The 27,993-nt window shown below is 34.8% G+C and overlaps 3 protein-coding genes across 4 annotated transcripts; 1 reads left to right on the top strand and 2 right to left on the bottom strand.

Moving 5' to 3' along the window:
• Positions 1 to 42: 42 nt before the first annotated feature.
• Positions 43 to 10,467, bottom strand: eef1g (eukaryotic translation elongation factor 1 gamma). Its single transcript, XM_051127735.1, has 10 exons — positions 10,360 to 10,467; positions 9,389 to 9,547; positions 9,239 to 9,302; positions 7,300 to 7,442; positions 7,070 to 7,213; positions 4,129 to 4,258; positions 3,212 to 3,443; positions 2,949 to 3,121; positions 2,684 to 2,808; positions 43 to 319 (listed from the first exon to the last, which is right to left on the bottom strand). Exons 1-10 carry the CDS (start codon positions 10,369 to 10,371, stop codon positions 161 to 163), a joined length of 1,341 nt encoding a protein of 446 aa, XP_050983692.1. The 5' UTR covers positions 10,372 to 10,467; the 3' UTR covers positions 43 to 160.
• Positions 10,468 to 13,074: 2,607 nt separating this feature from the next.
• On the top strand, positions 13,075 to 26,851 carry neurog1 (neurogenin 1). 2 transcript variants are annotated; one of them, XM_051127008.1, is made up of 3 exons: positions 13,075 to 13,413; positions 25,172 to 25,564; positions 25,658 to 26,851. In XM_051127008.1, the coding sequence occupies exon 3, from the start codon at positions 25,668 to 25,670 to the stop codon at positions 26,292 to 26,294; it is 627 nt and encodes a 208-aa protein (XP_050982965.1). In that variant the 5' UTR covers positions 13,075 to 13,413; positions 25,172 to 25,564; positions 25,658 to 25,667; the 3' UTR covers positions 26,295 to 26,851. The 2 variants fall into 2 exon arrangements, with proteins under 2 accessions (XP_050982965.1, XP_050982966.1); XM_051127009.1 differs by lacking the exon at positions 25,172 to 25,564.
• On the bottom strand, positions 13,699 to 16,205 carry polr2g (RNA polymerase II subunit G). Its single transcript, XM_051127010.1, has 8 exons — positions 16,071 to 16,205; positions 15,625 to 15,734; positions 15,378 to 15,537; positions 15,170 to 15,220; positions 15,002 to 15,067; positions 14,827 to 14,898; positions 14,684 to 14,717; positions 13,699 to 14,216 (listed from the first exon to the last, which is right to left on the bottom strand). The coding sequence occupies exons 1-8, from the start codon at positions 16,080 to 16,082 to the stop codon at positions 14,203 to 14,205; spliced, it is 519 nt and encodes a 172-aa protein (XP_050982967.1). The 5' UTR covers positions 16,083 to 16,205; the 3' UTR covers positions 13,699 to 14,202.
• Positions 26,852 to 27,993: the final 1,142 nt, after the last annotated feature.

The following is a 27,993-nucleotide window of genomic DNA, read 5'->3' as shown; positions in this document are numbered from 1 at the left end:
GTCTTATAAACACTTCACAAATGAAACACATTCAAGGTGGGATCGTGGAAAAAAAAATGTTTATTTTTCTCAACTCAAACCCATCCGTTCACCACAGTTCAAAGCCTTATACATGTCATGTCCATTGATTTCATTGATAAATACTGGGCGCAAGATGTTCTCACTTGAAAATCTTGCCCTGGTTGAAAGGTTTGCCTACATGTTTGAATTCACCCTCCCATGCAAAGTACTCCTTCACCATGGTCTTGCACTCCTCGCTGTCCACATCCAGCTTGCGCCAAGTGTATGACTCATAGTCGATCTGCCAGTCGTCACTCAGCTGAAGACAGACGAGAAAAAAAGTTAAGCATTTTCACATAGGGAAAAAAAACATTTATATTTGAAACACCAGTAGTGTTTGATTACTTTCTTTGTAGTTGCATGCTAATACCTGCAAAACAAAACTGACTTGCACTGTCAACTTTCAATCAAAACATGCCAACTAACCATAGCAAAATATATACAGCTCACCAGTTTCCAAAAAAAACCATCCCACTTTCATAATACTAACACTTGCGTCTATGTGACACATTCGCACAATACCGAATGAAGCACATTTGCTAATGAATGGACAAACAGAAAACAACTCAAAAGTAGCTAGTCGATTAGTCTTGTTTTCCCATGGCCCAAGTAAAACCTTGACGTAATGTTTTCAAAGTTTTGTTTCGAACAGTGATTCAACTAGTTTTGCTTCAGCATTCATATTTCACTTTGGACATCACATCAAAGGTATAGTCTAAAATCTAGGGCTGTCAAACGATTAATCGTGTGTTTAATGTGTATATTTATAATGTATATATAAATACACAGGTATATATTTTAATTTAATTTTACTATATTTACATACTATATATACACATACATACATATATATACATATACATACATATATATATATATATATATATACAGCGTGTAAAACTTATGTCCTTTATATAAAAATAAAGAAAATTGTATAAAATGCAATTTTGACACTGAACCCATAGTTAAATGGAGACCAGGGTCTATTTTCTTTTATTTTGCATTAGGGCTGGCCAATAAAACAATAACAATTATTGCGCAACATAAATTTGCTCAATAAGTGATAGTTCGATAAATGTTTCATATAATGTTTATTGTGGCCAAGGCGAAACGAAAGAGTGCTAGTCATTTAAAGCTCACCACTCAGACCACTCATCCGCTCTAATTAAAGTTCAAACAGTGGCGTGAACTTGGTCACTAAACAGTGCTGTGAGATCCAGTGTGAAGTGCTTGAATTCAGTGAAGAACACAAATGACTATTCAAAGCCAGATGAAACTGCACTGACAAACAGGAGAAACACTGCGCAACGATACAGACAGAAACAGTGTTGCCAAGTCTGCGGTTTTCCCGCAGAATTGGGCTACTTTAACACTGTTGTCGCGGGTTGTTTTTCATTTTGACGGGTAAATAATGTCATATTTAGCCCCTGGAATGCAAACTTGCCAAAAATTGAGAACGAATTTTGAAAGAAGAAAAAAAAACAAAAAACAAAACACCCCACACATGTATTTTACACCCCAGAACACATTTGTTTTTAAACATGAAGTGTTTGTCATGTTCTGACCACAATTAAGTGTCTGGTTTTTACAACTCTCACAGTGTAACAAAAATCTGCCTTTAAACTTGAAAGAAATAAAAAAAAAATTGCCATTTATCGTGATCAGCATCGATACCTTATTTTGCATTATGTACATGGTTTGAAGATAACGCATCAAGCAACATGTTCAGATTGGCATCTGCCTACTTTGGCGAGCTTCTACCACAGAACTCGATTGGAATCAGTATCATCAAAAGACACAGGAAATGTTTACCCTATCAGAGAACACGCAATTCTGTGATGTGCTGGTTTTTATTTACCAAAATTAGATCATGTGAATCGATCAAGACTTTGGACATTCAGGTTGTCCTGAAAACCTGCTGCATTTATTGCTTTTAGTTTGACCACTACAGCTGTGTTAAAACTGAAAGATTGTTTGGTTATTGGTCACATTTGGCTGAAACTCAAAGCAGCTAATGTTCCTTTTACTAGGTGCTTTGTGCAAATATGATGCAAGGCAGTGGAGTGTAAGTTTTCACCGTGCGCCTTGGAATAAAAGCTTTAATCCGGCTAGCAGTTTTTAAAATCTGATCTAGTCAATGTGATGCAGTGTTTTTAAAACTAATGCAAAGTGCATTCGCTGTACTGTACATGAAGAAAGACTAATTGTGCATTGCTAAACTTGTAAAATAACAGGTTTAAATTATGAATCACATTTCTTTGATGTTATCATTTAGTTCGCTCAAAGAAAAAAGAAGTGAAAATTTGCATGGATAGTAAAATGTACACCTCTCTATTACACTTCTCTTTTTACAATAACACATCCAGAACTGTCAGTTGTGAAATACAACCTCAGGTGTTTCAAAGAAAGGAAGTTTTGGTTTTCAGCCACATCGAATGTTAGTTTACAATCAAACCACAATTATAATTATTGCAATAAACTAAAGACAACATTTTTGCTTTGTTGTTGATGAAGCAGTACACAAGTCCCACTGAAGGTGCTTTGAGGGCTCTTAAATAGATTGGAAAACATCCATTTTATCCATTGTAAATAACATGTTTGTCTGTACATGTAAATCACTCACAGTGAATGCAAGCTCCTGGCCTCTGAAGACCCAGATACCAGAGATGCAGCTGTCATTGTTTGCACCAAAGAGGATGACACTGGCGAATGCATTTTTACGCAGTTTGTCGAGTCGCTGGAACATTCCTGAGAAGAAGAGCAAGAAAGTACTTGTACATACCATGAAAAACTATGCAATGCTACACTCTTGCGCAAGTAGCAAATGCTGAACATACATACAAGCACTTTGTTTAAAGAGACTCAAAGTCAGCGTGACCCAACTGTACCTGTGATAAGATTACAGCTCATGAAGGCCATGGTCAGCTCTTCAGGGAAGCGGTACTCAGCATACCAGATTGAGAAGCCCTCACGATCAAAGTGATCCCAGAAGTAAGGCAATGCCACAGTCAGGGTGTCCTCGTTGGAGTATTTCCTCTTGAACTCATCCATGACAAAAGAACTAGCGACAAGAGGACAAATGCAAACTGATTAGAGGCACAGACAAACTCTTAGACAGCAGCTATCTTTAAAGCGAAGGTGTATCAAGTACCTTTTTGGAAGGTGAGCAAATGGGTCCTTGGCTTTCGGCTCGGAAGCCAAAGCAGCCTCACATTCGTCCATCTCCTCTTCAGCAGGGGCGGCTTTCTTTTCCTCCTTTTTCTTCTCTTTTTTCTCCTGCTGCTGCTGCTGTTGTTGCTGCTGCTGCTTGCCTCCTTCCTTACCACCCTTCTCCTTCTTGGCAGGAGTCTCCTTCTTTGGCTGCATCTCAGCAAACTTCTTAGCTGGAGAATTGAAGATTTTAAATTAAAACACACTTATACTCGCACTCAACATTGTAAAGATATTAAAACGGCAAGCAGTGTTTCACTATGTTTTATGCTTCTGTAAGACATTAGGCATATTATTTGAGCTTCATTTTGCAAGTTTGTATCTTCTCTTAAGACTAATAAAAAACCCCACTCAACCACATTTCTAAGAACAACTTCAACTTCCTCCAAAACAAGATCATTTTGTGCATTCAGTTATTTTGGAGGAAACGGAGGTGTGTAGAGCTTCGGGTTAATTTTGCTTGAGGTTCTACTGGCTTCAGTATCAGAGCATTCTTTGTTAAAATGGGAGGAAAAACCCTTAAGGGGGAGGTGGGGGGGGATCTAGCATTACATATAATAAAATAACCTATAAAAAAAAAAAAAAAAAAAAAAAAATAACAATGGCTTTTTAAAAGGCTCTATATATAGCAAAGTATTGCAAATGTATTCCAAGTTGCTTTTACAACATACATTGTTACATAACTTTTATAGGGTGTCGTCAATATTTTAAACCTAAAGAATGTTCTACAGTGATTCACAGTATCTGCCGCCATAATTTTAGGACAACCTATAAACCATGAATTTAGGAATCACATTGACATTGTGCTAAAAACTCTGAAATCAGACTGATTTTCCTCACTTTAAAAAGGAAACATACCATCAAACTGAGCCATTTTCTCACAGAGCTTGACCTCGCCCAAAACAGTCTTAAATTGAGGCTGGTTGACACAGGTCAAAAACCAGCGGGTGACATTGGGGTAGGGCTGACGGAAAGCAGGCTCAAGAACCTAGAAGGTGAAAGACACAATATAACATCAGCAAATATGAAACATGTAGAGATTACATACTTAACTGAGGACCAAGGATCAAACTGAAATATAATACTACAAATATAAAAGGACAGTTTACCCTAAAATGAAAATTACAAAAAAATAAACCTGCTTTTGTGGTCTGAAAAAGGGCATATGGCAACAACACAAGGGTGAGTAAATGATGACTTAATTTTCACTTTTGGATGAACTATCCCTTTAATTATACAACTGATTATTCAATAAGTAATACAAGTTATCTAATGTAGGTATTATCCGTTTAATACCTTGGAGCTTTATTAAGCAAATTTGTTGCACATTAGTCATTAAAATGGTTCAGCAAGCCAATGGGTGAGGAACAGATGAGACAACCAAAAAGCAAAGATGTGCGTGTGTGTGTGTATACACACGTACACACATAAGTCAACATTTGAAGTGAATCAAAACCTTAAACCAAAACAATACCAGTTCTCGTCTTAGGACATATTTGATGAACTTTTTTGATCCACGTCAAATGCTGACTACTGTATCTATAAAAGTAACACTTTACAATAAGTTTCATTAGTTAAAGGGATAAAAAAAAAAAAAAAAAAAAAAAAAAAAAGTCATTAATTACTCACCTTCACATCATTCCAAACCCATAAGATCTTCGTTCATCTTCAGAACATAAATTAAGATATTTCTGTTGAAATCCAAGAGCTTTAAGAGCCTCTAACCACATTTAAGGCACAGAAAGGTACCAAGAACATTGACAAAATTGTCCATGTGACAACCATAATTTTATGAAGCTATAATCACACCATAAAAACACCCTTGCTGCCGATGGAGGGTCAGAAAGCTCATGGATTTAAAAAAAATAAATAAATAAAATTAAAAAAAAAAAAAAAGTCTTAATTTGTGCTCCAAAGATTGGAGAAAAACAAAAAAAACAAAAAAAAAAACAAAATGTCTTACGAGTTTGGAACGTCATGAGGGTAAATTAACGTAATTAATGACAGTATCTTCATTTTTGGGTGAACTATCCCTTTAACAATAGTTAACTTTAAGTAACATGAAATAAAATGAACCATTAATTTCAACATTTACTAAAGCATTATTAAAATTAAAAGTTGTACTTAAAAGAAGTTCACTTCCAGAACAAAAATTTACTGATAATTTACTCACCTCCTTGTCATACAAGATATCCATGTCTGTCTGTCTTCAGTCATAAAGAAATTGTTTTGTGAGGAAAACATTCCAGAATCTCTCTCCATATAGTGGGCTTCAATGGTGCCCGCAAGTTTGAACTTGCAAGATGCGGTTTAAATGCAGCTTCAAAGGGCTCTAAAAGATCCCTTCCACGGAAGAAGGGTCTTATCTAGTGAAATGATTGGTCATTTTCAAAACAAATTGACAAGTTTTATACTTTTTAACCTCAAATGCTCATCTTGTCACGTCTCTGTGATGCGCATGCATAGTCTGTGTAATCCGGGTCAATAAAGTTAGGGTAGGTCAAAAAACTCCTGCCTCGTTTTGTTCTTCAATGTCAAAATCATCCTACATCGCTGTTTTACTTTTTTTGTAAAGGGCGTTTGATGTTCTTTGCATGTTCACTTTGTAAACACTGGGTCTGTACTTCTGCAGCGATGTGGACTATTTTGAAGTTGGAGGAGACAAAAAAGATGGGAGTTTTTCAACATACCCTAACTGTACTGACCCAGAAAAAAAAAAAAAAAAAAAAAAAAAAATAGTAAAAATTATGCAGATCTAGACAAGAAAAGTATATAAATTGTAAGTTTTCATTTCGCTAGATAAGACCCTTTCTTTCTCGGCTGGGATCGTTTAGAGCCATCTGAAGCTGCATTTAAACTGCATTTTGGAAGTTTAACCTTGGGGGCAGCGGGGCACCATTGAAGTCCACTATATGGAGATAATTCCTGACATTTTTTCCTCAAGAAACAATTTCTTATTGACTGAAGAAAAGATTTTGGATGACAAAGGGGTGAGTAAATTATCTGTAAATTGTTGTTCTGGAAGTGAACTTATAACATTAATGAATGTACTGTGAATTAACATGATCTAACAATGAACAACGTATTTTTATTAAGTAACATTAACAAACATTAATAAATACTGTAATAAATCTATTGCTCATTTCTCATACATGTTAGTTAATAAAACTAATGGATCCTTACTGTAAAGCATTACCCAAAAATACTATAACCTTTATTAAAATAAAAAAACAACAACAACAACAACAACAACAACAACAACAACAGGATAGCACCATTTAAAAACAGATCTTCGTCATATCTCTTTAGTATTACATACACCTTTGTTTACATCTGTGTGTTGCTCGGCAACCACTTTGTTGCAAGCAGTTCTGAGGAACTACATTTTTTGGCAAAAGAATAATATTTTTATTAATATCATTACACTTTATTTGCTCAGTTTCATTTTGTGAAACCTTACTACGTATATGGAATAACAGTTTTATAAAAGCAATAAGCCCCGTAAAGCCGTGGTTTACAGTGAATTTATAACAGCTAAGGGGGTAACAATGTCCTCTAGCTGTTATAAATTCACTGTAAACCACGGCTTCTTGGGGCTTACTGCTTTAAACTATAATAGGTAAAATTAGTGTTAATAAATTAGTGTTAAATATTCAATAGACAGATACTGAAAATTAAAAATTACCAGTATCAGAAACTATGATGACATGCCATGAAACGGACCTGTTTTGTTTATCCACACCCCTAATTAAAACAACCTGATCACAGTTCAGATTTCCATGGCACCCTGCAGACTCACCTGTTTGTAGAGCCAGAGCAGAGAGCAGACAACAGTGATGTCAGCCAGACTGACTCTCTCCCCAACCAGGAAAGTGCGAGTGTTTAAGTGCTGATTGAGGACAGCAAGGACACGTTTTACCTCCTCCTTAGCCTGTTCTGTAGCCTGTATACAAGACAGATTATAGCCTTAAAAAACACCATTCAAATCCTGACAGGTAAAGCCAATACACAAACATATCCAAAGCTAACCTGTTTGTTGAACTGCATGATACCCAAGGTGGGGAACACCCAGGCGCTAGCTGGAGGGATGATCTCAGAGTCAGCGAAACTGACCCACTGCAGCACCTGGGCACTGGCCTGGGGAGTGCTGCCACGAAGGGCATCATTGCTCACTGTCAGGAGGAAACAGCAGCATTAATGAGTGTAATAAAACACTAAACGTTTTTTTAAAGCATCACATTAGTTCATGTATGAGTCTATTTACACTTGGCCACTTCAGGCATTTCCTCCTATGTAAAAACACCAGAAAGCTTATAGAGGGTTTGCACTTATGTCACGGTTTGTTCAGTTATCTGGATGCACAGGCCATAATGGAAATACTATGATGTAAACAACAGCACTGATTGCATGGTTATTGTACTACTCAATATGTTGTTCTGCTAATTTATGCTGTCTAAGTTTTGCACTTATTTACTTGAGTTGTTATAACTTTCGGCAGTCAATAGTACTTCAAATGTTTTTCCCAGTCTGACCAATTAGTACAGCCCAAAACATGAAAATAGTTGTTGATTTTTAGCTGCAATAATCTGCAAAATATGCTAGTTCAGTTCGGTTCATTGGCATCGTTTATGTTCAGCGACGCCAACATAGTCAATTGATAATGTTTTGTGAAAGCACTCTATATATAAAGCCTTGCAAATAATCCTAAAATTTGAACGTACGACAATTCACAAAACTACAACATCCGAAAGCACAAAAAGTTCCTAATGCATTTATAAAATGCATTTCATATTAAACTCAAGTGCAATGCATCAGCTCCACCTATAAAACACCCACAAACGTCTTTATGCTTCATATACATATGTACAAAAAAACAAAAAAAACATAGAAATTAGAGTTTATTATTAAAAGCCAGTTAAAGTGTTGCTCATTTTCCAATATAATTTACTAATGCATATTGTGATTGGCTTTTAATTTGTATATTTTCATAAAAGGTTGAATAACTAGTACACGAGTGCCAAAGGCATACACACACAAGAAAAATTTCACATCAGTTTCTGCCTTTATTTATTCCTCACTACTGACATACACTGAAAGTCAAAAGTTAAGCAGTAAGATTTTAATGTTTTTTTTTTTTAAAAGAGGTCTCTTCTGCTCACAAGCCTGCATTTATTTGATCCAAAATACAGCAAGAGCAGTTATATTGTGAAATATTTTTATTATTTAAAATAACTGCTTTCTATCTGAATACATTTTAAAAAGGTTATTTATTCCTGTGATCAAAACTAAATTTTCAGCAGGATTACTACCGTCTTCAATGATACTTCAGAGATCATTCTAATATACTGATTTTTGTTCAAGAAAAAAGTATTATTCTTTATCATCATCATCAACATTCAAACAGTTTCTACTTTCTATTCATCAATGCATCCTGAAAAAAAACTAAAAATCGCCGGATTTTAACAGAAATAGTACAATTATTTCTTATAATCATGTGACTGGAGTAAAGATGCTAAAAATTCAGCTTTGAAAGCACAGGAATAAATTCCATTTTTAAATATTCTTAAATAGAAAACAGTTATTTTAAATAGTATAAATATATCTGTACTTTGGATCAAATAAATGCAGGCTTGGTGAGCAGAAGAGACTTTTAAAAAAAAAAAAAAAAAAAAAAAAAAAAAAAAAACCTTAAAAATCTTACTGTTCAGAAACTTTTGACAGTTGCACCCTGTAACTCAAAACACGGTCATCTTCATTTAAAACTTGCGAATGCACACTCTCTCATCTATTGCAGCCTTTGATTTTGAAATCAGATGAATGAAATGCATCTTATTGGCACGCATTAAACACTTTTGTGTATAAACATTTGTTGCCAAATATAAATGAAACAGTTTTAACAAATCGCTATCCAATCAAAGGAAACACATTAAGTGGCCGAACATAAATAGTCCCTATAAAGCGTACTTACAGTAGTGAGCAATGGCATTGCTCTCAAACAGACAGAAGCCATCATCACCCTGGTAAGCAGGAACCTAAAATGGACCGGAGCAACATTAAACAAATGAATTCCACATCAATAACATATGCAGAAAAAGAAAAGAGGCAGGAGAATGCAGACCTTGCCCAAGGGAAAGTTGCTGAGGAAAGCAGGGGATCGGTTCGTCTGCCCAAAGGTGAAGGCAGGGGAGGCGCTTGCAATCTTCAGACGAGCCCCACTGTACTGGGCAGCGATCTGAGCCTTAAAGGCCCTCCAGTTCTCTGGGTATGTGTAGAGAGTCTGCAGAAACACAAGGTTTGAGATCACATTGCTTAAACTGATGCTGCTCATTCAGACTGGGTCATCTGTAACACAAACTCAGTGCCAACAGAAGCTGCCCCCTTCGTTAAGGCCACTCACAGAACATTACACAGCACTTTCCCCGAGGCGGACACAGCTGACAGTCAATTCCCTGCAATAAATTACTTAACAGACTATAAACAATGTTTGCATATACAAATACAGAGCTAACACTAGCATAACTTATAAACTGAAGTGTGTTACAACACATTTATTTTAAACCATCTGGTGTTGCTACGCTTTAAAAGCTTGGATTAAGATTTTAAAAACCTTTCAAGTGTTTGACACCAACACAAGATTTCATAATAGGATGTTAATGGTTTAAAAACGCCTTATTTTGTCTTGACGAGCACACAATGAATGCTTTTTAGCTCGCTACGCTTTCATACCAGCTAACACTGCTAACATACGCGCTTTACTTTAACGAATTTAATGTGAAAATACATATGACACTGTGCAAGTTAAAAATGTTTGAAGTGTGAATGAAAGGTGTGAACGGGAAAGCAAGGGAAACGTGGCACAAAGGAGCACAGCGCTGTGCTTTTGTCCGTCATCACTCTAACCACCTTATAAAGGGGTGTGGGGAATATTTACAGCAAAAATAATCATCACGCCAGCTTTAAATGAGACTTTAAAATAGTACAGTATGACAACAAGCCGTAAAGATATAACGATTGGAGCGATTATGGGATGATTGTGAATGGAGATGTGCTGTAATAAGGCGTCAAAGGGTTTTCTCCCATCTTACTCACCCCTGCCGCCATCTTCAGGACGAGAGAAAGGAGGAACGAGCCGCGCGGTGCTGACGTATAGGCCAGTCCTGTCGCTGAAATAATACGTAATAAAGGCGTGCACGCGCTTTTTCGTCTTTATACTCTTTATTTCACTTGGAAAGTGTCTTATTCGTGTGAGAATATGAACTAAAAATAAACCATCTTTTAAACATTTTATAAACTAAATTAAACTATATGGATCCGCATTAGAAACTAAAAATCAAGGAAGACGTGTAATTAGTTTAATATGTTGGAAATTGTAACTTTACCTCTGGCACAAATTTTATTCTTTTATTTTTATTCTTGTTCCTTTTTTGGTAACACCTGACACTGGTGAACACACAGACTAATGCAATCAGATTCAACAATAATTTCTCAAATATTTATTACAACATATACTGACAAATTTAACACTGCAGTGGTGTGAGATGACCGCACGGTTTCAATTAACTGAACTGCAGTGGTCAAACGAATTAAAATATAGTGGGTAAACTATAATTAAGCTACAAATTATATCATCCATGGTGAAAAAAAACCAGTATATTTTGGTAGGTATGATTTGATGCTGGGATGCTGGTTAGGTAGGTTTTGATGCTGGTTTAAGCTGGTCCTTTGCTGGTCATGTTGCTGGTCAAGGATCATGCTGGTCATTTGATTTTGATCGGGACTTTCGAGCGGGTTCGCGAATCATTTGATTTCGATCGCGACTCGGAGCGCGAATCGCGAATCATTTCATTTATTTCATTTCGATCGAAATCAAATGATTCGCGAACCCGCTCGAAAGTCCCGATCTAAATCAAATGATTCGCAAACCCGCTCGAAAGTCCCGATCTAAATCAAATGATTCGCGAACCCGCTCGAAAGTCCCGATCTAAATCAAATGATTCGCGAACCCGCTCGAAAGTCCCGATCGAAATCAAATCCCGATCGAAATGATTCGCGAACCCGCTCAATGATCGCGACTCGGAGCGCGAATCGCGAATCATTTCATTTAGATCGGGACTTTCGAGCGGGTTCGCGAATCATTTGATTTCGATTTTTTTATTAAACATTACAGATATTCAAAACAACAAGACAGTACAATTACAGACAAAATAAAAAAAACAAAACAAAAAAAGAATACACAGATTTGTTGCCAGGGTAACAAACAAAGAAAAAAAACAGGGTAATAAAATTACATCTTAGGATGACACAAAGGATGAATACAGAGATACAGTTTCCATAGCTTTCAAATTAGTAGAACTTTGGATAGTTTCCACATACATATCCAAGTGCACTTTGAACAAAGAAAAAAGAGGTTTAGAGCCAGTAAACTTCTGTTTATGAATGTGAAATTTAGCTAACAGAAAACACAAATTAATTATGTAATATTGTCCTGTATTCTCTTTAGAATATTCAAATAATCCAAACAAAGCATCTTTAAAACAAAATGAGAAGTCACTTACAAAATAAGATTGAATAAACACCAAAAAATCTGACCAAAATTTCTCTGTGCGGGTGCATTGCCAAAACAAATGAATGAAGTCTTCTTCAGAAGAATGACAAAAACTGCAGTTCACTTCAATGTCAGGCTTATATTTCCTAAGAAGGACTTTAGTCGGGTAACATTTGTGAATCAGCTTAAATGTCATCTCTTTTACTTTATTGGTAAGCAGATACTTATGAGGCAAGGTCTGTACTTTCTCCCATGGTATGTTCTCCACAATATTATTCCAATACGATATTACGTAGGGAATTGTTGTTATCTCAGCCTGGAAGAGAGCTCTGATTTTATAGTTATTTTTCTGACGATCTTCAGAAAAGCATACACCTCCAATCATGGTGTCAGTTAAATTCAGAGAGTAAGAACACGGCCATGGAAATGTAGAACCTTGCAACAGAAAAGACACACCAGAGGGAATGGCATTGAAAACAATGGCATATTCATCAGCAGATACAGGAATATTATATTTCTGTAAAAAATCTGAATAATTATAAAGTCTGCCTTGTGAGTTAAAAAGCTGTCCAACTAAAAGAAGGTTGTTTTCAAACCAATCTTTGAAGAAAAGTGATTTATTCTTGTAAAGAATATTCTTATTGTTCCATAAGTAGTATTTGTGTGGAGAGAAGTTGTGTTTGTATATGAGGGACCAGGCCAAGAGCATCTGCTTATGGAAATTAGAAAGTTTGACAGGGATTTTTGAGACATTATAATTACAGAGTAAAAGAAAATTCAGGCCACCAACTTTAGAGAAAATATAATTGGGGATAATATTCCAAAGGGAAGAGGGATTTTTAAGAAAATTCTTAAGCCAGTTAATTTTAAAAGTGTTGTTTAAGGTAGAAAATCCAGTCCCCCTTGTTTTATTGGATTCATTATTACTGATTTCCTGATATAATGGGTTTTATTTTTCCAAACAAAGTTGTTTAAACATGCTGTCAACTTTTTTAATGTTCCTTTATCAACTTCCAAGGAAAGAGCAGCATAAGTCAGTCGAGACAATCCTTCAGCTTTAGAGAGTAAAATTCTTCCTCTTATTGATAAATCTCTCTGCAGCCACATATTGAGCTTCCTTTGTGTTTTCACTATTAAAGGGTCAAAATTTAGTTTACATCTTGTTTTTTGGTCTTTAATTAATTAATTATTTATTAATTCAGATCTGGACTTGTGCAGTTTCGCGTATCATTTGAGTTAGATTGGAACCGATCAGAGCGAGTTCGTGAATCTTTTGATGCACATCGCAACACCGGAGCTAGATTCCTAAAATTTGGTTGTTCAGCCTCAAAGCAACTTATGACTCATTTGTTACTGGCCATCTTTACATCTATCATCAGGTCTACTAGAGGAAGCATTATGAATGATGGTGTTTTGTCTTAGCAAAAAACAGTGGTTTAAAGTTTATACCATAACGATTTAATTTATTATAATCACCGTTTTTCACTTTACAAGACAAGACATTAATTGATGAACTAGAGTGGTGTGGATTACTGTGATGTTTATCAGCTGCTTCGTCTCTCATTCTGGTGCATCCATTCACTGCAGAGGATCCAGTGGTGAGTAACACAATGCTAAATTTCTTCTGATGAAGAAGCAAACAAAATTACATCTTGAATGGCCTGAAAATTAGTTTTTTTTTTTGGGTGAACTACTGTGTGGCTGGTATGAAATAAAGTTTTAATTAAAAACATTTTCCTGTCAAAGCTGTTACAATGAAAATATATATTTTAGAAAGGGGTACCAATATCAAAATATTTGCAAAAATCAGCAATGTTCAATGTGTACTATGTATTAAAGCTTTTTTACAAGCAAAAACGAAAACAAAACCAGACAGAGACATGTTCAAAATTTTGTGAGTGCTGTATTACAAAAAAGAAATATATTCAAGTACAGGCTGACTGGCATTTACAAAAAAACTTTTAAAATGACCTTATATAATAATGAGATGAACTCTAAAAGCAATGTAATGAATGCTGACTTTAACCTTTCATAACATGGTTTAACATATAACATGGTTTAACATAACATGGTTTTACTCACAGGATTTTTCAACATCTGAATAGGCCTACTGATGATATTTACCCTTCTCTCTCCTTACAATAAATCTTTCCATCACATAGAGCCACTGCTGAGCTACATTTTGTTCCCATGTGATTTGCTGCTGTTTCACAACTGAACTGTTGCCATGGGAAATCTGTCATTATACTACCATGAGGATAAAACAATAAAAAGGGAAAAAAAGACATAACTTCAAATGAATGGGGAAATAATTACAGTATATACATAAACGATATAGCATCACCACAGCATCAAGTTTCATATTTTCCATATTCTTGGCAGAGGAATCAGCTCACAAGACCTAGAAGAATAAGAATAAAACTTTTAGACAATAGTCGGATAGCACATTTGTATTTTAGAGTACATAGAGTAAATAATGCACAAATTTTGTACATAAATCTTCTGTTCCAGATTCATACATATTATTATTTATTTTAAGTTTTTATTTTATTTAAATGTGTTCTCTGTTCTCATGTCAGATATGTATGTATGTATACATGTATGTATGTACCAGGAGCACCTTAAAAAAAACACAACAAATTCCTTGTGTTTGCGCATACTGGGCGAAAAAAGTTAATTCTTTAAATACATACATTATTGGAAACAACATTGAAATGAATCTGTTTTCATACATTTTTGTTTTTTTAATAATTACAGGAACAATAGTTATAAATTATAAACGAATATCAAAGGTATGGCACAGCTAACTGCAAGGGTCTGATTGTAAACACATCTGTAACATATGCTTTCATTATAAGAAATACATACCCAGGTAGTCATCCATAAGAGATCCAATGGCAAACTAATAAAAAAACAAACAAAAATGTAATTAAAAACCCTGAGAAAAAAAGTTACATCCAAATAAAACTTTTCTAAATATTATTTAGCATGTTCAAGCAATAAGGATTTACAATATCATTCTTATCCACTCGAGTTCCCACAATCTTCAGTCGAATTTCATCGTCTTGTTGGATCACAATGTCCTGTTGAAAAAAACAAACTGAAACCGTCTATATTTGTGCATGCGGATTTGAAAAGAATCGTCTTCAATAAAACAGTTGCTAAAGGTGATTTATTAAATATTACCTCATCGACTGTCTTATAACATGGAGGATTTGAGTTTGGATCGAACTCCATCTCAGATGGAATAGACTAGATATAACAGCAACACAGATATAACACAAACACAAGTGTCAATGACTATTATTTATATAGAAAGACAGATAGATAGATAGAGATCCACTAAATACTTACATGACGAGAAATGAAACAAGACATGGGGCCAATTTCTGTAAAGAGTCCAACCTTGGAAAAGAAAGAGAGAAAAACTCTGTATTGAGGTATGAAAAATCAGCAGCAGGGATCATTGTGCAAGTTAGTTCTTCAAATGTTGTGATCTGTCTCCGCGTTAAGTCAGTCCGTGAACTAAGAATAAAATAAGAGTACTAAAATGGACCCGTACTTTGTTAACCTGGGTGACGACAGCATCCACAACTTCTCCTTTGAAGGGACGGAACACGATGGCTTTGTATTTGACGGGATACAGCACAAAACCTCTGCCAGGCTGGATAACGCCTGCTCCAATATTATCAATTGTTGTTACAGCAATAACAAAGCCATACCTGTGAAACAAAAGAAAGACATTTGAGACACATATCTCACAATATTCAGTGAAAAAAGACAAATCTCTAACTTTCTGTTGGACTTACTTTCCCGTGCATGTTCCCTCCACCTCAGTGAACAGCTTCTGTTTGACTGTGTTCAAAAGGTTTGGTCCAAAGTATCGTGGATGCAAGAGAATCTCATGCTCCAAAGAGATCTATTGTAATGGATATTGAAAAAACAACAGTAAATACAGATTATATTCAGAATCAGGGACATTCATAACTATCATGACAACAAGCCACTTTAAGCCCCATGAATGTACGTATGTACATATAATGATAACACTCTGTATTAACAATTACATTGACCGTTTTTGTGTTTTTAATTAAGTAAGGCAAATAAATATACTAAAATATAATCAATCAATCCAAAACAACTAGATTAGACTAGCTAGCTATATTAGATCCACTAACTATTTCAAAACCATCAATGAATACACAAGCCGAATAACGTACATTTTACACATAAAGCTAAATAACTACGAACTTACGTGATAAAACATCTCCAAAGATTTTTTATCTTCCAAAAGTCTTGGTTTTAAATTTAAAAAGCTGGGAGTGTTGGTTTGTGCGTGTTCAGGCGCCGACACTCAAAAACACGAATCCAGCTACACGAGCGTTTCCGGGCACTTTTCAAATTAAAAGTCTTGCAATTTCCTGGAAGATATTTTTCACAATACAGTTCGCATAGAGACGTTCAACCTCGCGTCAAACAAACATTTCTTTTATTAAACAACTATTTATTTAATTATTATTATTATTATTAAATATTATTTATTTATTTTGTTAGTGTTTTGTTAAATATATGTTTAATTTGGAAAATAATTTTTTAAATCTGAATTATGTTATTATGCCATTTTCAATAAACATGATTAAAAATAAGTTTATTTAAATGCCTTTCTGCCATGTTGTATAAATGGCCCAAAGGATGTTGCTTCCTGCGTGTCACAGCTTTTCAACAAATAATAACTAGCTAACTAAATAAATAAATAAAAAAAAAAAATTGAAATATGTAATTACAATACACTGTAAAATTGTAATTATTACCTTTATAAATATATAAAAAATAACTGTAAATGTATAGTAATTTCTGAACCAAACAGATGTGCATAAATAATAAATTCATAAAATGCATTAATTTAATATTTTACCATAATTTATTATTTTAATCACTTTCGGAGAGACAGAAGTAATTTCTGCTATCAAATTAAACTAAATAAATAAAAAATACATTTATAAAATATATAATAATATTATAAAATTATAATTGTTAATTTTATAAATACATCTAGAAATGTATAGCAAATTATGCTTTAAAAGAAAACATACATAATGCATAATTAAATAAGGTATTCATTATTTTATAAAACATACTATTATAATTAATTTAAATCACTTTATTTAACACAGAGGTATGTTCCACTTTCAAAAGAAACAAATAGATAATGCATAACTCCCATACCTTTTTCTTTTTCTTTCTTTTTTTCCTTAGATTTTCTTTGAATGATTTACGGATTTATTATATATATAAAAATATTATACACTGCAAAAAATGGGGTGACCTGCATTTGAAAAAATATATAAATATATATAAGAATAATATCAAATATTTGTAAAAATATTTTAAAATAACTATTTCTGCTTAATTTAACCGGTATAATATATTTAGGTTGCTTCGGTGATATTAAATAATATTTCTGACTTGAATAAAACCAATTAACTTTAATGTTAACATTTAATGATTTTTAAGTGTCTTTTTTCACAATCAGTCTTCCCTACATATGTCCTTCAGTCTATACATTTTATTTAACGATACATTTCATTATTTTTTATTACGGTTTTGGTAGATACTGTTCATGCTAGGTTAATTTGGTAACTGAATTTCATGAGTAAACATAATTTTGTTGCTTCTACTTAGTTAAGATTTTTACTCAACCAACTGTAAACTGACTACTTTGTCTTAAGACATAGAATGCAAGGCAAAACATGACCACAAGAGGTCACTGCAATTTCAAAGTTACGCAATGTCAGACTATTGTAGGACTTTTTGAAGCTCTTCTAATGGCCAAGCAGTTTAGTGTCTGGTTTTTATATGAAAATTTGATATGAAGACACAGAGCGCAGTTTCATTGCTGTTGAACCCAAATATATTTACTCGTAAACATGAGTTAATTGTCTCCCAAAGTGAGACTAGAGCAAAAATTGTGCCAAGGAAAGCATTTCTGAATTTTCATGTTTTTCACGTTTCCATGTCAAGCTACAGAGTCCTTATTAAATTACAAAATACTAATGTTTGGCTTCATTGGAGTAGATTTGCTAAAAACGAAACTAAAAAGAAAACTGTGATGTAGAAATAGAAATAAATCAATCAACAAACATAAAATATATAATTTAATAAAATATAGTATTATAATAAGCTACATAACTGTAATTATGACTTCATAATTACATCAACAAATCATTGGAACAATACCTTACATGTGATGAGCAATGAAACGTGTGAAAAAGGTCACTTGCACTAAATGTTACATGACAAATAAAGCTTATATGTGGAAATCCAGGAAAGGTCTCTGAAAGGTATCCTTCCAGTTTTGTTGCTGTTTAGCTTTAATAGCAAGTTTTAAAAGCTTCTTTTCACAAGCAAATAAAAGCAAATGCAGTGGAGTGCTATAGATCAGACTGTCTCACCATTGTTGCTGAGGCAGGTCAGATACCCGAGGACTAAAGCCATGCATGTTGATGAGCATGGGCAGATGTCCACAAATATCTGAGCATGCTGGATGGGGTTTGCATCATGCATAGTCCAAATCGAGGATGGTCCTTGGGGACTTCTTCATTTTGTCTGCGCCACATTCTTGCAGAGAGCTGGCACTCATCGCATTAACCTTGATATTATAAAAGGGTTGCAGATGTCCTCACAGTCACAAGTTCATGGCCTCCGTGTTGTGGAGATGGTGCGTTCATTTAATCAAAGCCTTTATAGTCCCTCTTTCTATTCCTATGGAATTTTGCCATTCCTATATATCAACTCATATAGCAATTCATCAAATTGGTGCTTTGAAGTGCAAATCTACTTCAAACATACTGTCTTGAGCACAGAAAATATTATTCATTTTGGCCAAACTCTGCGAAAGCGTACTTAAGTCACATATTAGTGATATATAAAAGCTCAAGGCCTCGCTAAAAATCTGCATGGGATGAGATATTACACCTGTTTTTTCAATAATAGGAGTGTCCCTTATTATTCCAGTGCAAAGAAATATAAATGTGCTGTGAAATGTGGCATTAGAAATGCAATTTTCTCTATGTTGCATAAAGTAACAGCAAAATGCATCAATGCTGGGAGTCTCTCCACTGTTGTTTAAGGTTTGTTTTGGATATTAAATGTAGATTGGCATATTATATTTAAGTTGCTGAAGAATAACACTCATGTTGTATTTAATCACTTTCTGCAACACAGAAGTTAATTCTGCTTTTAAAAGAATAAGTTAGCTATATATGCATAAATAATAAATGCATAAAATAAATCATTTTATAAAATTGTATAATTATTTAATATAATCACTTTCTGCAACACAGAAGTTATTTCTGCTTTCAAAGATAAATAAATATAGCATTATAACCAAATACATATGCATAAATAATAAATGACTAATATGCATTATTTTAATATATTATAATTAATTTATTCACTTTCTGCAAAACAGAAGTAAATTCTGCTTTCAAAGGAAACTAAATAAATAAATGTATGAAGTAAATAAATATAATTATGAAATTGTAATTATTAATTTATAAACACATCAACAAATTATTGTAAATGTATACTGAGTTCTGCTTTTAAAGGAAACAAATACATAATGAATGAATACATAAATAATATTTTTTTATAAAATATATTATTACAGTTAATTTAATCACTTTATGCAACAAAGTAAATTCTGCTTTCAAAAGAAAACTAAATAAATAATAAATGTATGAAATATATTATTATAATTATAAAAGTGTAATTATTCATTTATAAACACATCAACAATTTTTTGTAAATGTATAGTAAATTCTGCTTTAAAAAATGAATTAATGAATTAATTAAAAATATTTTTTATTAAATATATTATTTTAGTTAATTGAATTACTTTCTGCAACACAAGAAGTAAATTCTGCTTTCAAAGGAAACTAAATAAATAAATGTATGAAATATATAATTATAATTATAAAATTGTAATTATTAATTTTATAAGCACTTCAACAAATCATTGTAAATGTATAGTAAATTCTGCTGTCAACAAAACAAAAATACATAATGAATGAATTAATTAAATAATTATACATTCTTTTATCAAATATATTATTATAGTTAATTTAATCACTTGATGCAACACATAAGCAATTTCTGCTTTCAAAGGAAACTAAATAAATGTATGAAATTTTTCATTCAAATTATACAATTATAATAATTAATTTTATAAAAACATCAGCAAATCATTGTAACACAAGTAAATTATGTTTTCAACAAATACTGCATAACTTTTATAACACTTTATATTGATATTTTATTTTAAAAAAAAAAAATGGATTTAACCCATAAAATGTAGTTTTGTTGTTATAAAGTAATGTATTTATGTTGATTTAGCGATATTAAATAATATTTCTGACTTGAATTAAACCAGCTAACGTTGATGTTGCCATTTTAGGTGTCTTGTTCCTCATAATCTTGTGGAAGCAACTAAACATATTTAAGCAAACCTACCACAGTTGTCGTTTGTTTCGACCAACACACTGTTCTGAAATATATTTCTCTTGTGGCGCTTTTGTTTTTTGAGAGCAAAGCCTCAGCGTCTCCAGTGTTGATCTGAGTGCTCTCAGAGCTGCTGGAAAGAAAGCCCTGTTCCTGAGCTTCAGCGCACTACTTTCCTTCCCCCTCTCCCCCTGCTCTCGCCAAAGGTAGCTTTCAGATGCAAAATAAGCAGACATATGGAGAGGAGGTCTTTCTCCAGCCCTCCTAAAGATTCAGATTGTATGACAAATCACGTCCACCACCACCCTCCCAACCCCACACAGAATCTCCAGACAACAGCTTCATTAGAGTGAAAGAAGGAGTTTTTGCAGCTTTGTCGAGTCAAGCTCAGACTTCTTTCCCTTCTCAATTACTCCATTGTTGGCGAGAGATTCAAGTTATTGCACTCAAAACCATATGGCTGATTTGAACACCTACAAGTGATGCCATCAAATGCATCACATCTAGAAACAGAAATACACACGGCACATTTTTCATCAACAAATGGATGTGTGTCGATGAATAATATTCGTTGCAAAAAAGAAAGACCGTTGGTCTGCTAAGCGAAAAGTCTAACACATGCAACAGTCTGGTGAGGTCAGGTGTATGAACTTATCATTAGTCAGGGAATGGCTGTATACTTCCTCCCTTTTACGGTGATGTAGCTTGTGCAAAGCTTCTTCTCATTTTACCAAAGAGTTGCCCTGGTTACTTTCAAATATAAAGTCTTTAGAGACACAGCTCTCATTGTTAGCGCTGATGCAGGGTAAACTAGAGGTAAATTATGCACTTGCACAAACACACGAAGACAAGTGAATGCCCCACCGTAGGGTTTGCATTTAGACTTGGACATCTGATTGATAGTACTAGGTTCACGAACTGGTACATTATGTGTCCGACTCACAAAGAGAGACCAAAATTTACATTCACATCGCTTGTAATGAGATTCCATTGCATTTTGATAATAGCACCTGTTCTGAAATCTTGCAAATATACACAAAAAATATGTTACAGGTGTATAAGGCAAACAAATGTATTTAAATAAAGAAATGTAATGTTTATGAAATGTAACTTTCAGAAACAGGACACTTGACATCTAAATACACTACCAAAAAAGTTTAAAAAGTCTCTTCTGCTCACCAAGCCTGCATTTATTTGATCCGAAGTACAGCGAAAACAGTAAAATTTTGAAATATTTTTACTATTTAAAATAACAGCTTTCTATTTGAATATATTTAAAAATGTAATTTATTCCTGTGATTTCAAGGCTGAATTTTAGCATTATTTGCAGACTTGGTAAACAGAAGAGACTTCTTTAAAAACATTAAAATTCTTACTGTCCAAAAACTTTTGATCGGCATAGTGTATCTAAATAAGAAATAATAACATTAAATTTATAAAATTATTATTAATATTATTATTAATTCAGTTTCAATTTCAATTTTTACTCAATTTTTTATTTAATTTTCAGTTATTTTAAATTCAATAAAAAAACAATAATTTCCTTTTGTAAATATAATATAATAATGTTGTTTAATAAATGTTTTTTATAATATATATTAAAATAATATTATAAAACACTGCATATTTACTTTGACATTCTGGACAAAATATGGCAAATTTTGAACTTTGCATGTAAATACAGCACAATGTACAGTCGCTAACAGCCCAGATATTGAAAACTACCTCATAAACTTCATGTAAAAGAAAGAAAGAAAGAACAGATGTAATGCAACATTTCCCAACACTGGCAATATGAATGATATTTTATTTGCACAAAATGTGCTGCAGTTAATTAAAAACACAGGATAAAGTGGAGATTTTATTAAATCTCCAAGACTGCTAGAAGAGGGAGTGCCAAAGTTGGCGCTGTCTTTAAACATTGTAACCCTAGAATTTATTTTCAGTCTCTTAAGGCCGAGGCCGTGGGGGTGATTTTCTTATTTGGGGTGTGGTATCCCCGTACAATTGAGGCACTGGAGTAAGGAATTAATTATCATTCAAAAGTAATGGCCCTATTCTGCCCTGCTTGAATTCTGAACAAGGAGAAAAGGTCCTCTGGCCCCGATCCTGCCGCAGCGCCAGGGGAAAGGATTATTCCGGGGATTACCATGTGAAAACTTCTATCAGACTTTCTGACTCAAAGATCTTTTGCGAACAGTAATCGCGTTAATACCCGGGGATTAATGCTGGGCCAAATGCAAAATTGAATTTTAATTCGAATTGCATAAATAGATATAAAATAAATTAAAAGACCATTCTCCCGGAGAATAAAGAGAGTGCTGTGACTCACACGTCACACGCCAATCCGGGAGCGCACAGGTCGAACAAGAGCAATGCACCTTTCCACACCTGCCATGCAAATCTTCCGCGTTTTAATGCTGCTCTCTTTTTAATGTTGCAATAGGCATTGTGCATTGAAATATCACTTCTATTCAGCTCGCATATTTGGGTTTACTCGCAGCAGACTCTCAACCACGTGCGTTGCGTTGCTTTCTTTTTAAAAAGTGCAGCGTGCATGATTGTTTCGGGCTCCAGATCAGACCCTCTTTAAGTAATTCAGTTGTTTCATTTTCTCACGTGTTTCTGCTATTGAAATGCAATCAGGTCTCGTGCACTTGTGCCTAATCCTGTCAAAATCTCCTTGGCAACATCTCTCAGCTGTGGGCGAAAGCCCTTCTTCCTCCCCACCGCCCCTTTCCAGGGAGAAAAACCCTGACACATCCATCACTTCTGTGGAAGTATAAGTAATGTTAAGTAACATTGTAAAACAATAACTTTTTTATGACTTTATAAGAGCAATAAGTGCCAGGTCCAGACCAGATCGCTAATGCCCTGACTGGAAGCAAAAGCTGTTTTGCCTCTTTGAAGTTATTACTGACAGGTTGGTGTTGTAATAGTAAAATCGATCCCCCCCATCACCCCAGTCTGGACCTCCATCAGAGGGGCTTTAAAACCAATGCATTCGCCATAAAAGCGTAAACAGGACTTTAAAAAGAGCACGCTCACATAGTGCATTAACGAATAAAAAAATACTGTTTATTCTATAGTCAAAACACGTTCCAGTGAGGTCTCTCAGATCTTCAGGAGTCCATATGTGTTTATGCATCTAAACTTGTGCTTGTGCTTCACTTCATGCCAGCGAAAGCACAAACGTGCCTCAGAAGCGGGGTGTTTTTGTTCACGCTGGGACTATTTGAATAAGAATAATGCTATTGGAGTGTCGCAGGCCGAGAAAAATGAGTGACAAAAGCTCAGAGGCGCAGAATTTGGACGGGGGACAAGCCGTATAGAGCTGAAAAGAAGAGAGAGGAGAGGCGCACAATGGAACAATTCACCTTATAATCGCTTTGATATATCATACATGCCTGAAGACTCTAAACATTGTGTAATTATTTATAAATGACTGTGCCCCTATCGCCATAATACCGCACGGAGAAAGGCGCCGCAGGTCTCTCCCCAAACTATTTCTAAATAGTGCCCCTTCATTTTTTTTTTTCCAAAGAGGGGCGAGTTGCTTGCAATTGAATAAATTGAATAATTAATGAACAATTGTATGGCTGTCTCATAAAGATGTCTTTAAATAAAACTTAAGGCGCTCTGCACAGTGGAGCAGTTTGATTGAACTGCATCTTTCACCTTGTGAGTTATAACTCAAGATGAGAGCTGCTGGCAGGGTGCAATAAAGTGAAATGCAGAATAAAAACGTTTTTTTAAAGGGAAAATATTGTCATTTGGCTTGGCATATATGTTAAAGAATACAATTGTGTTATTAGAAAAACTATTCATAAGATGAAAAATTTTAGAAGTAAAATCTGTGCATTATTTTTAGTCAAATGAACGAACATATCCTAGACCGCAAAACCAGTCATAAGGGTCAATTTTTTGAAATTGAGATGTATACATCATCTGAAAGCTAAATAAATAAGCCTCCCATTGATGATTGGTTTGTTAGGACAATAGGACAATGTTTAGCTGAAATACAACTATTTGAAATCTGAGGATGCAAAAAAAAAAAAAAAAAAAAAAGAGAGGGAAAATCGCATTTAAAGTTGTCAAAATGAAGTTCTTAGGAATGCATAATGCATATTACTAACCAAAAAATAAGTTTTGATATATTTACAGTAGGAAATTTACAAAATATCCAAATGGAACATTATCTTTATTTAATATCCTAATGATTTTTGCCATAAAAGAAACATTGATTATTTTGACCCATACAATGTATTTTTGGCTATTGCTACAAATATACCCTTGCTACTTAAGACTGGATGCCATATATGTAATTTTCCAGAACGCTTTGCGCACTTTTCTGTTCTTGTGTACAATTGTTGCATGCGTTGCATTATATTGCTTAGTTAGCATTATTTTAGTGTTTTATTTGTGTGCGTAAAATTGTGCAGAGACGCAAATTCTGATAAACTTCACATTATTGACCTTTCTTTGATTCTGTACATATACAGATTTTTAAAACTCGAATAGGTTGGTATATTAACATATAATTTAATGACGAGTACACTTAAAAAACAACTTTTTGGAAATTGCAAAAAAGTTTGTATATCAAAGTATCAAAATATAAGCTAGTAATAATAATAGACAGCACGTATGACCATGTATTTTACATAATGCGTAAAAAGTTTTTAAAAAATACATTTATAATCTTGCATCAGACTAAAACTTCTAAGTACATCTTTATGAAATATTATTGTAATGCGCTATGATGCGCTCAGCGCACAAAATGCAATAGATAAATGCGAAACAACTTGTCTCCTAGCCTCGGGCCACTTCGTGATGTCTCTTCTTTTCAATTTCCTCCAGAGATTTAAGTTAAAGTGGGCTTGGTGTATGCTGGACAGATAGCAACAGCTCTGCTCGCGTGGCTGGCCGGCTCTCCGGCTCTCTGATTGGCCAGCGGTGATTACAGGCACGCTTCAGAGGGCGAACAAACAACAGGCATAAATTATGCTAATGAGATGGTCGTGCGGCACGGGGCAGACCTGATGCAAACCATTCATTCATCCTTCACAAAAATGCCAAAGCGAGGGGGGTACGTCCATTGTCTCATCAGGGTATATAAGGTAGGTGAGGCCAGTCGTGTGCCAAGCTCACAAGCTCACACGAGCTGATTGAGGGGTAAGAGCAAGACAGACGCGTGCCTTAAACTTCAACACAAACTATCTGCAGGACTCTGCATCTCCCAGCCCACATAAGGTGCGTATCTGCGGGACTACTCATCCTTGGAATGACTTGGAATGGCTTTCTAAGCTTGGCGTATTCCTAACTTGTTTTTTGCTATTTCTCCAGGTTATCAACAATGGAGACTGTCTACTCCGACATGGACACCTCAAGCTGTGACTACTCCTTCACGCACACGGATGATGAGGACTCACGCAGCAGCCTCCACCCCGCGTCCCCCGCGTCCTCCTGCGGCAAGCCACCTGCGTCTCCAGCCGAGCTCCAGCAGAAAAAGAGGCGCAGGGGGCGCGCCAGGAACGAAGCCACCGTGCATGTCGTGAAGAAAAACCGCCGGCTGAAGGCCAACGACCGCGAGAGGAACAGAATGCACAACCTCAACGACGCCTTGGACGCTCTGAGAAGCGTGCTGCCCGCCTTTCCCGACGACACGAAGCTGACCAAAATCGAGACTCTGCGCTTCGCTCACAACTACATCTGGGCGCTTTCCGAGACCATCCGGATCGCCGACCAGCGGCAGAACAAGTCCAGAGACCCTCCGCTGCTGCTCTCCGGACTAAGCTGCATGGGAGATGCGCCCAGCCCCGGCAGTGACTCTTGCTCCTGGCCATCCGGCGCATCCTCCTCGTCTTCGTCCCCGTCTTACTGCAACTCAGACCCGGGCAGCCCCGCTGCCATGGACGATTTTGGATACTTGCAGACCGATGTGGTTTACAGCTACCACAACTTCGTGCCTAGCATCTATTAACGTGACTGAAGCATTCTCAAGTCTGTATAGAGTCTGCAGAATTATGTAGTGACTTTGCTGTTACTTTTCTAATAGAACCAAGAGCACAACATTAGGTATTCACTGTTTGCCTTAACGACAGTTCACAAATGAGAATGTTTTTATTTTTGTACGTTTTGTTACCGACATCGATGCCTTTTCCAATACCTTTGCACTTTTTTCCATGACCTTAAACGCCTGTTGACAAAATGATAATTTAAAGCAAGACAGATTGGCCTTTGCAGTCCAAGGTGAAAAGTCAATATTACAATTTGTAGAGCGATAAAGCAGAAAAACGAGCGTGAAAATTCCGCTTCAACGCCGTGACAATAGACTGAATGGACAAGACAAAGATTTGGCCTTATGCATTATGTATTTTGACCCGAAGAAACCTCTCCTGTCTGGCTGATCCGCGGCACAGTACAGTTAACCAGCTCTCACCACTGCTTTCCCACCACTTTCTTTTTGTTTTATTTATTCAACCTGTTGCTTTCGTATGCTATTGTATTTTTATTGTATATAAAGAGATTTATTCTATTATGTATTTACCTCAGAATATAAATCTGGTGCAAACATGTTTGTACGAATAAATATAACGTTTTCTACAAAAACGATCCTGTGCTTGCTTGTTTGCTTCATAATGCGATTCTGAAATGCATAAACAACTCATAGCAATGTCTGCCAACATAATGGGCATCATTGTAATGAGCACAGCCATTGAAGCGTCACTCTGGGTCACAGCGCATAAAATAACGGTTGCAGCAGGTGCATGGATATGGATTGGAGATATAGACTCGACGCGTCAACCAAAACTGCTTATGCACATTTTACACAAGATTGCGCACGATTATATCAAACCCTCAGGATGAGTTTTCATCATTAGGATCACAAAAATAAAAACGCCAACTAGCTCTAATGTGCACATTGTAAATATTGTTACAAATGCACTTGCTACTATTTTAGTGGGCGTGTATTTTAAAGTTCTTATCTGAAGCCTATTGTGAAATTATATGGTGTAAATATATCAATCTGAGTTTTTTCAGTTGAGTTGAAGCATATGCTGATTTAAAGCTCACCAAAATTGGCCTCAGAGCAACACTGACCAAAAAACACGGCACTAAAACAACTCTATTAGCATAAAAAGGCAATTAATTACTTTAGAGATTAACTCTATTTAAAATTATATATAAATGATAACTATTTTTTTTAATATTTTATAATTCATACTATTTATTTGTAAAAACATTTGATCCAAAGTGCAGCAAAAACAGCAAAATTCTGAAATATTTTTACTATTTAAAATAACTGCTGTCTATATGAATATATTTTAAAATGTAATTTATTCCTGTGATCAAAGCTAAATTTTCAGTATTATTACTCCAGGCTTCAGTGTCACATGATCGTTCAGAAATTATTCTAATATGCTGATTTGCTGATCAAGAAACATTATTATTATTATCAATGTTTAAAACAGTTGAGTACATATTTTTAATTAAAGCTAAAGTTCACCAAACGTATTTCGTAAAGACGTAAACGTAAAGAAAACGTACAGACGTAAAGTTAAAAAATTTGGCCTCGCTGTGCAACTGTGACCAAAAAAAGAATAAAATGATGCAATAAACAAGGCACTAAAATATCTTCATAGGCATAAAAAATAAAGGCGATTCATATTACTTAATAT

Source organism: Labeo rohita, chromosome 14 (assembly GCF_022985175.1).
Source record: "Labeo rohita strain BAU-BD-2019 chromosome 14, IGBB_LRoh.1.0, whole genome shotgun sequence".
NCBI lineage: Eukaryota > Metazoa > Chordata > Actinopteri > Cypriniformes > Cyprinidae > Labeo > Labeo rohita.
This window is presented reverse-complemented; position numbering and strand designations above follow the sequence as displayed.

What these genes read in the sequence shown, in the direction of transcription:
- neurog1 (XM_051127009.1), top strand. Translation starts at nt 25,668, where the DNA reads ATGGAGACTGTCTACTCCGACATGGACACCTCAAGCTGTGACTACTCC.
- eef1g (XM_051127735.1), bottom strand. An exon ending in GCAACTTTCCCTTGGGCAAG is followed by an intron (nt 9,303 to 9,388) that starts GTCTGCATTCTC and finishes GGTCCATTTTAG; the next exon opens with GTTCCTGCTTACCAGGGTGA. An exon ending in GAGCTGTAATCTTATCACAG is followed by an intron (nt 2,809 to 2,948) that starts GTACAGTTGGGT and finishes TCTTCTTCTCAG; the next exon opens with GAATGTTCCAGCGACTCGAC.
- polr2g (XM_051127010.1), bottom strand. An exon ending in GTTATAAGACAGTCGATGAG is followed by an intron (nt 14,899 to 15,001) that starts GTAATATTTAAT and finishes TTTTTTCAACAG; the next exon opens with GACATTGTGATCCAACAAGA. An exon ending in GAGTGGATAAGAATGATATT is followed by an intron (nt 14,718 to 14,826) that starts GTAAATCCTTAT and finishes TTTTTTTATTAG; the next exon opens with TTTGCCATTGGATCTCTTAT.